Source organism: Mastomys coucha, unplaced genomic scaffold (assembly GCF_008632895.1).
Source record: "Mastomys coucha isolate ucsf_1 unplaced genomic scaffold, UCSF_Mcou_1 pScaffold21, whole genome shotgun sequence".
Lineage (NCBI taxonomy): Eukaryota > Metazoa > Chordata > Mammalia > Rodentia > Muridae > Mastomys > Mastomys coucha.
Window position 1 is genome coordinate 155,621,721 of NW_022196904.1, and position 9,725 is coordinate 155,631,445.

At 44.0% G+C, this 9,725-nt stretch overlaps 1 protein-coding gene across 3 annotated transcripts in view; it reads right to left on the minus strand.

Moving 5' to 3' along the window:
- Pip5k1b (phosphatidylinositol-4-phosphate 5-kinase type 1 beta) overlaps positions 1–9,725 on the minus strand; it is a 267,662-nt gene that overhangs the window by 46,864 nt on the left and 211,073 nt on the right. For all 3 annotated transcript variants that reach the window (XM_031389975.1, XM_031389976.1, XM_031389977.1), the window contains exon 13: positions 7,934–8,078. In XM_031389975.1, coding sequence (XP_031245835.1) covers positions 7,934–8,078 — 145 coding nt within the window. The remainder of the gene's footprint in view (positions 1–7,933; positions 8,079–9,725) is intronic.

Consider the following 9,725-nt stretch of genomic DNA (forward strand, 5'->3'; position numbering starts at 1 on the left):
ATGGCCAGCCTAGAACTTAGTATATAGACCAGACTGTCCTTCAACCCACAGAGATTCAACCCACAGAGGAAGTAGTTTTTTTAGTGCTAAGATTTTTAAGATGAGAAAATGAAAATAAAGTGTACTTTATTGTTTAAAGACAAGGTCTCACTGGATATCCTTGGATGGCTGGATGACTTGGAATTGCCTATGCAGACCAAAATCATCTCGAACTCATAGAGATCTGCTTATCTATGCCTCCCAGGGCTGGGATTTAGGGTATGTGTCATCACATCTGGCAAGGAGGTATTATTTTAAATTACTTGTATGTGTATGTCTGAATGCGATGTGCAGTGCAGTGCCCAGAGAGGCCAAGGGTGTCAGGTCCTGGAACTGACACTGCTGGAAACTGAACCTTCTACAAAGAGCCATACTTAGCCACTCTTAGCTACTGATCTGTCTCCACCTCTCTAAAGCCTGGTCAACAGAGTCACCACCCACTCCGCCTCCTTTGTGGCAATATGGCTTATTTACAAATTGTATCCATGTAAGGAATCTTACTAATATATGAAAGGGACCTAGAAACAACACCATGCACCAATCCCTTAAAAAAAAAAAAGTATTCTCAAATTACCTCTGAGCCCTAAACTACATCATGTACCTGAAAAATTCACTTCAATTTTCTGCCCATTCAGAAACCATGAAGGACCATTTGAAAAGCCAATCACTTCAGAAGGAGTTCTATAGTTTATAAAAATGAAAAAAAAAAAAAGCAGCCATCTGGTAAAATCCAGGTGCAGAAGACGTGACAGAAATCCACAGTCCTCCCTCGGCTTTCTGGGGACACAGGAGAAGCAAAACTAACAGGCACATCGTGAAGCTTTCGTCAGGGTCTGATGTGCTCTGCATGCCACAGCTACACCTGAAGCGACACATGAGGTCTCCCTCAGAGCCCCTGGCTTCCCAAACATGGCCACCGAAGTCCTCTTCCTAACAGATATTCTTGGGAAGGCTTTGCTTCAGGATCCTGGGAATGTGAACTTTCGTTTGGCGATCTACTTTCTCAGAAGATATATTAGGGACATTGTATTTTCTTATTCATGAGAACTTGCTCCAGTCTGAGTTACAGTCAGCTGATGGGACAGGTTAGGGTCTTAGATCCAGAAGCCAGAATGTGCTCGGCAGCTCTTCTCCTTGCATAGTGTGTCTGCAGCCTCACCATGGTTCCTCGGGGCCCATCAGATCTCCCTGATAAATTCTGGAGCTAAAACAGTGCTTCTGTCTATTTTATGGGCCTGGAATTAGCAAAGAGGGTATTTATAAGCAGCATTCACTCTGGCCCAGCACCAGGGAAAGCCAGACACTTTGGTAAATACTGCAGTGCCTAATTGCACAGATCATTAGAAAAATTGCAGCCACTTTACATACGATTACATTGGCATGTTAATAAACAGGCCCCATGGTTTGTTTCGTAGGAGTTGAAGTGGATTTCTCTTCATGTGTGCACTCTCCTTTGTAAAAAGCTTTGATCCCTGCATTTCTCTCCCCACCCTTCTCAGCTTTCTTCTTTTTAAAAAAGATGTTACATGAACCTGGTTTTTGTTTTGTTTTTTTGTTTTTTTTTGGTTGGTTTTTGTTTTTTTATGTTTTTTTTTTCCCCCTTTGGTTTCACTGTTTGTACCTGTTCTGCAGTGGATTTTGCAACTCTGAGGCCTCCATTCTAGGGCAGCCCGCACCAAAGATTTTTCCTTTGCCAGGTCTCCCCAGTTGGGATGTGGCCGGACACAGATGAGGAGGTGAGGACAGAAGATCCTGGCTCCCTTGTCCCTCATCATTCTCCTTTCTTATGTGTGCAGTGTCTCTAGTATTGGCTCTGTTCCTGCCTCTATCTCAGCTGTCATCATCTTCCACTGACCCTGCTTGAAAAGTGGCTGTAGGTCCCAGGTAGCAGGGGCACGGTGGGAGCTGGTTCCTATGGGGACTTCTAGGGTTTCTGCCACCTCTCCCTCCCCAGCCTTCTAGCCTTTTGTATCCTGTATATCCACTCACTTTAAAATTCCAAGTGGGTTCTCCATTTTCTTGACTGGCCTCTGAGTAACAAAGTGTTCTCTGATGCTTTCTATCAAAACAATTACACTCTATACAATTATACTTTATACAATTACACTTTGTCTCCTACAGGGGAATATAGGAAGATGCTCCAAGGTGTTCATGCCTCAAGGTCAGTGCTTGGTTATTTATTTATGCTAACAAGCGATTTCATGGTGGGATGCTCCTGGAGACATGATCACTGCTTTCTGATCATTATTTCAGTTCCTCTTTGAAGCAATCCTTTTGGACCAGGGTATAATTTACTTATTACAAACAGGAACTTCTTACAGATGGGAAAACCATGGCATGCAAAAATAAATCAGTTAGTTGCTCAGTATTCCATGGCCAGAAGGGGCAGTTTGAGGGCTTGAAGTTCTAAGTGGTATTAGAACTTTATTATGATGAAAAAGCAAGAGAAATACCTGAGGCATGGGAGTAAGCAAGACTATCTTCAAGGCTGAAGACACCAGAGGAAGAAGCAGAGAAGCCCAAAAAGTCTGGAGAGGCCAGACTGAAAATCTATCATCCACAGGCTATCACCTGAGGGGCTGGACAGTCCTGGATTGGGGTCTGCGTCCAGCAAGTAGGTGTAACAGAAACACTGTAGTATGTTCTGCCCATAACAGGGTTAGGGAAAGATCTGGAATCCCAGCATGTCTTGGCACCCCCTCTCAGTCATATTCTACCTAGTCACCTAGGTTTCTCTGAATCCTGCTTACATTGAGCATGGATACAAGTCTTTCTAAACCAAACAGATTTCCTACCAAGAGTCACTTCTCAATGGGCGGAGTAGCAGTTTCAAGTCCACCCAGGGAAGGTGTAAATAAAAGAAGTGCCATGTCAGTTTCCTTATGAACTCAAATTAATATGACATACTTTAAAGAGCATTTTTTTTTTTTTTTTGGTTTTTTTGGAGACAGGGTTTTTCTGTGTTGCCCTGGCTGTCCTGGAGCTCACTCTGTAGACCAGGCTGGCCTTGAACTCAGACATCCGCCTGCCTCTGCCTCCCAAGTGCTGGAATTAAAGGTGTGCACCACTACTGCCTGGCTAAAGAGCATTTTTATTATATACTTATTGATGAATTGAAATGCAACTGAAACCATAATAGAAAAAAAAAAAGGCCCAGAAGGACAATGTTTTTAATAAAAGTAGTCAATGACCTCTAGACCAGCATAGGTAGACACTAAAGTAAGCCTGCTACTTTGTTCATAACAGATATTTTGGTTATTATGTAGCAAAGCAAGGTAGCACAAATCCAGGGCCAGAGCTGATGTTAGGGTAAAAGGTAGTCAACCAATGTTGCCTACAGCACACAAAAAGACCAAAAGTCTTTGTAGGCCTTGATGCAAGGGTGACTCAGGGAAAGAACAGGAGCCTTAGACCCTGGAGATCTGTGCTCCAACTGGACTCTTACTAGCATTCTTACTATGATATCAGAACTCTGTATAGCTGTTTCCTGATCTTTTAGACTTTTCTAAAGAAGGGTATGGTAGTTTGAATGGGTATGGCCCCATAGACTCATGTGTTTAAATGCTTGGCTCAAAGGGAGTGGTACTATTAGGAGGTGTGGCTTTGTTGGAGTAGGTGTGGCCTTGTGGGAGGAAGTGCATTACCATGGAGGTGGGCTCTGAGGTCTCATATATGCTCAAGCTATGCCCAGTTTGGTACACAGTCTCCGTCTGCTGCCTGTGGATCAAGATGTAGAACTCTCAGCTCCTCCAGCACCAGGTCTGCCTGCACACTGCCATGCTTGCAGCCATAATGATAATGGACTGGATCTCTGAAACTGTAAGCCAGACCCAATTAAATGTTTTCTTTTAGAAGAGTTGTCTTGGTCATGGTGTCCCCTCACAGCAATGGGAACTCTAAAAGACAAGGGGTCTCTCACCTACTTTAGGATGGCTGGCTCTCCTGCCATGGATTTAATCTGAGTGGTAAACAGTTTGGGAGAAGAGACTCATAGCTACAGGAACCAGCTCATTGGCTCCTAGGTTGACAGTACTCAGGCGGGAAGAAGAGGGCTCAGGACTGCTATCAGATCTTCTGAATCAGCCTGAGATCTAGCTGCTGGACTCATCAGTTAGAAAGGTTTTGCCAGCTGGCCTCCCAGTACGACCAGTTGCTTCTCCTATGGTATCTGCTTGTCTCATAAAACTCCACATCTTTATAGTGGACCAACTGTTAGAGATAGCCACCAAGAAAACACGGGCAAATATATGAGACTAGCTACCACAGTGATGCTGGTATAAGGGCTTCTGTGATGGGGGAGCACAGATGCATTGGGGTGAAGTGAGCTTTCAGTCTGTATGCATAATCGGAGCCCCAGCTCCGCTCCCAACTGTGCAGGGAATCATGGAGAGAATGAATATTCATGAATATAACTTATTTCACAGCGTTAAGTTGAATTGCTCTTAGTCTGGAGACAAAAACCTATTTGCCCCTCTGGTTGTTAGCGCTCAGTTTATATCTCCTTTAGAAGAACAGACTTCTTCTCTGAGTTCGAGGCTAGCCTGGTCTACAGAGTGAATTCCAGGACAGCCAGGGCTACACAGAGAAACCCTGTCTCAAAAAAAAAAAAAAAAAAAAAAAAAAAAAAGAACAGACTTCTTAGTAGGAAAGAAAAATTCAAACACCAGAAATTCAAAGTTACACACCTACGATGTTTGTGCAGCAGGTTGCTGATGGTGTGCCTTTGTATTCCTGTGAGTTGCATGCTCTACCTGAGATCATGTAGTAGAGCCTTTTATATGTACGTGTGGAGCCAGGGAGGTGGCCCAGTTGGTAAAGTGCTTGCCAGACAAGCACAAAGACTTGAGTCCAGATTCTTAGCACTGGGAAGGCTAAGACAGGTAGATTCCTGACTTTGCAAGACAGATATGCATATATACATGTGCATTACAAGCCCCCCCCACACACACAGAGAGAGAGAGAGAGAGAGACTCTGTTAAAAACATACTTTTAAGGCATTATAGCTTTTTTCTTTGCTTCCTAGTCAATTTTGAGAGTATACTTAGCAAACCAGATTCTAAGAATCAGTGGAATTTTAAAAGTCACAAAGAATGAGCCTCTAAAAATAAAAGAATTCTAGAGACAGCCATTTCCTACTGCAATACATAATTTAGGTGTGGACTTATCTGGATGCTGTTCAATGTCTCAAAGCTAAGGGCTCTAAAGAGGCAGAGGACAGCAGTTACGTGGAGTATTTATAGCTTATATTGAGCACAGATAAGGATAACATGCTTAAATGAGAAAGCAGGCCACTTGGAACAGAAATAAGACTCACAGCGAAACAGAAAAATCTCAGATGTAAATTGCAACATCAATATTTGATGCACTTTCATTTTCTTCTCAGGCTGTCTGTATTTGGTTTTAAAACTTAAGCAAGCCAGATGAGACTTAGGATTATGCATTCAGGGATGTTCACTCCCAGGGGTCCTCAGGCCATTATTTCTCTACAGGGTTTTTAGCATCCCTGAGTTTCTGATCCTCATGATTTCCTTAAGGAGAAGGTAACTATGGTGGATTGTTCAACTTTTTGTACACAACAAGGCTAATAGCAGGAATGCCTGTGGGGGAGAGCAGGCAGGAGACAGGCCAGAGAATGAAGTAGAGAAGGTGGCACCCAGAGGGTCCTTGGGTCTCCTCACTTGCTGAAAAGTGTCAGGAAAAGGGAAGGTGCCTGAGCTTCCTTGTTAGCTTCTTGTAAGGACATCCTGCGATCTCAGAAACACTTTCCCAGTTGTCTCTTGGAGAGGTTGAGTACCACTCAGCCTTCCGTGCTGCAGGAGGGTGGGCTCAGTGGAGTGACCAAGACTGATCAATGCCTTTCTGCCAGCCTTCCCACACACTTCGAAAACACCCAGCTCCCTTCTGCTTCTGATGGAGTACATTGTTTTGTTCTTGCAACTGAACTCGGACTGATCCCAAATACCGCAGTAGAGTACTAGAGAAAACTGCTTAAAGCAACGCTACACCAAAGAGAGAGGGAAGACTCTGGGAGTATCACAGGCAGAAAGCTCACTGTTCCATTTCCCACATGCACATCTGGAGGTGAGCTAGCAGCAGGAGAGAAAACGTGCATAATTAGAGCACAGTGCCCAGAGTGCCCAGCCAGCCCAGTGGGCATGGAGGGGTAGCTAGACTCTATCTGGCCACAGGACTGGCTTCAGGAGGAGGCCAGAGCCCAAAGAAACCCTACCAATGCTCAGGCGTTTAATAGCTCTTACCAAGGACCCTTCTGATACCAACAAACCACTCACCCACCCACCACCACCACTACCACCCCACCAAGAACCACCACCATTTCAAACTCCTGGCCCCAAATACCACTCCCTTAGTGTTGGAAACTTGAGCAAACGATTCATTGAGTGATCTGCTCCTGATAATGACCATAGTAGCGAACTGTAAAGTAGTACCATTGTTATGAGAACTCTTCTTGATGTGGCTGAGACCTTGCTGTGACTCTCCTGCTACCTCGGAGTGCCTCTTACACTCATGGGGTACAGCCCCCTGCATCTGCTGCACCATACATCGAAGGGCTTGACTGAGAAACCAAACTTAAACATTCATGGCCTGTAGTCGTATTAAGTTACTATATGTTGTTACATTAAATGTCTTCAGACGGAGAAAGCTGGGCGAATCCAATGCCCTTTAATCTACTTTAAGTGACTTAAGTCATCTGGTGGTTCTGCAGGTGAAGTGGTCCAAACCAAGCCCCGTTGTCGCACACTTGTCTGCTTCTCCAGAACCAATATTGCCTCATTTTCTCCCCAACACTCGGGATTCCTCTATGCAGCCAAGAGAAAGGCAGAGCATCGAGATACAACTGGAAAGCAGACATACCACCAAATTTTAGCTTGCCAAAGACCATGCTGGACTCCCGACTCACAGACATGACAGCTCTCAACGCCACTAACGCATTCTTTTTACCGTAGTCATTAAGGGCTCACGCACAAAACAGTGCAGGAAACATTTTTGTAGCTGCATGAGTAATATTGTCTTAAAGAATCTGCTCATGGGCTGGGATGTAGCAGAGTCACAGAGCACTTGTTGAGCACCCCTGACCCCTCGGGTTCAAGCCATAGCAACATTAGCAAACTATAAATATATATATTTGAGAGTACTGATAAGTGTGACTGGGTATAACGAACGACACACACCTTGAATGTGAACTCAAGGCTGGGTTGTGCTGCAAAAGCCCTTGTCAAAAAAAAAAAAAAAAAAAAAAAAAAGAAAGAAAAAAGGAGGCAGGGGTTGCTAAGAGGTCACAAGCATGACTCAGCAGGTAGAAAGCATTTACCACTCAAGCAAATGTGGGGACCTGAGGCTGAATCCCCAGAGCCCATGTAAAAAGCGACACAAAGCAAGGGCTTCTCTACTCCCACAACCTCAGAGGCAGACAGGGGACTGGCAGCTCCGGGCCAGTGAGCCTTGCTTATGAGGCAGGAAAACAGAGACACTGTCACATGAGGTCATCCTTTGAATCCCACATGTCCACGGCATGCATTACCCAAGTTCACACTTGTGAATGGCCACATACATGTGCACAAACACACACACACACACACACACATATACACACAACTCACTAAAAATGATGAACACTGTCTTTTTTGCATGGAGCCCAGTATATAACTGCTTATAACTTTTTTTTTTTTTTTTTTTTTTTTTTACAAAAATGTAATGCAAAGGGAAACAGAAGTGTTTTTCTTTAAATGTGGTTTCGCAACAGCAAAAATAAAGCACATGAGGCACGGACAGGCACATCCTGTTGCTAGAAACACCACTTCTAAGGTACACTGCTTTAGCTCCTAGGTTGTCATAGTAACACCTTGATTGACAAGCTGACTGTGCTGACCGTTACCTGTTTGAGTAAAGCGTAGTCCTGTCATGTGGATAGTGTTCACCAACATATAAGGAAGAAGATGATATTGTGGTCGCTAAGGAAGCAGCTTCAAATAATGATGGAGTGCTGGGCACCAGGTCGGGCCTGTGTCGGGATCCCAGGGCTGGAGGAGTAAAAGCAAAGGCGTGCTCTCATGAATCTCAGGCGTACAAGCCCCTTTAGATCTGTAATAACTCAAATGAGTCAAAAGCATTCATTTTATGTCTCAGGCTGCAAATGAAATTATGAACTAACCGTGCTCTTCTGAACTACAACAGAAATGTAAAATAGCTGCTTGCAAACAGGTTAGACAGAAAGGAAATGGCATTAATTTGCAAAATGGCTTAGGGAAATGACATTAGGGATGCTCTTTTAAAAACCTAATAAAGTGATTTGCTCTTTCAAAATGATGGCATAAAAACTCCTAGGAGCTTAAGGAGATAATTCGGCGGAGATTAAAAGGATGACTAGCAGATGTATGAACAGAAAGGACCGCTTTGCCCTCCATGTGAGAGGCAGACTTCAAGGGACATAAACAAGCACTTTAACAAGACAACAGCCTGTGGCTTCTCAGTCCCACATGAGCCTGCACAGACTTCTGGACCGCGAACCAGGGCTCTTCTTAACATCCTCTTTTAATAGCAAGCTTGCCCTTTTTTTTTTTGGGGGGGGGGGTTTTTTCGAGACAGGGTTTCTCTGTGTAGTCCTGGCTGTCCTGGAACTCACTCTGTAGACCAGGCTGGCCTCGAACTCAGAAATCCGCCTGCCTCTGCCTCCCAAGTGCTGGGATTAAAGGCGTGCGCCACCACCGCCCGGCAAGCTTGCCCTTTTAAAAGTGAGAAAATTCTTATTTCTATTTACAATTTTAAGAGTCCAAGAAAGTATTTATGTCATGGCCTTCTACTCTCAGAAAGGACAAACCCCCCAGGCTCAGCAGTGACCTGGGCCTGTCTTCCATCCAGAATCCATACAGATTTTCCCCCCTCTCTTTTTGATACAGGGTCTTATTATATAGCCCCGCGTGTCCTGGAACACACTAGGTAGACCAAGCTGGTCTTGAACTCACAGAGGTCTGCCTGTTTCTGCCTCATGAGTGTTGAGATTAAAGGCATGGGCCACCGTTCTTGGCTTATCTGGATTCTTTATCTTTACCAAACAGAGCTGAAATAATGTTAATGAGTATAGTACAGCCTTGGGGGTGTTTCTGACATTGCTTAATACATACAAAAGGTCCCAAATGATGTTTGACTGTGTAAATGGAAAATGGCCCCAGATGAGTTTGAGGTTTATGTATGTATATATGTATGTATGCATGTATGCATGTATGTATGTATGTATGTATGTTTGTATGTATGTATGTATGTATGTATGTTTGTATGTATGTTTGTACCTATCTATCTATCCATCCATTTATTATTTTTGTAGTAGTTTGGGATGAATCTAGGGCCCTACACATGCCCCACCACCAATCTATTTCCAGCTCCTGAAATTTAGATTTGAAGAAGAATATTTGATGAGGTGGAGGGAGAAGCATGGAGGGAAAGTGGAACATGGAGGGACAGGAAATGCTGAACTGAAGTTTAGATAACATGTAAAACGGTGCCCAAATATTTAAGCAACAGGTCCAATAATTCATGTGAAAAAAAATCTCTAAACCCATCCCAGGTGTACATCTCAGGTGCACATCGCAGGTGCACATCATGTCACAGGTGCACAACACGGTGTACATCCCAGGTGTACATCACATCACAGGTGCACAACATGGTGCACA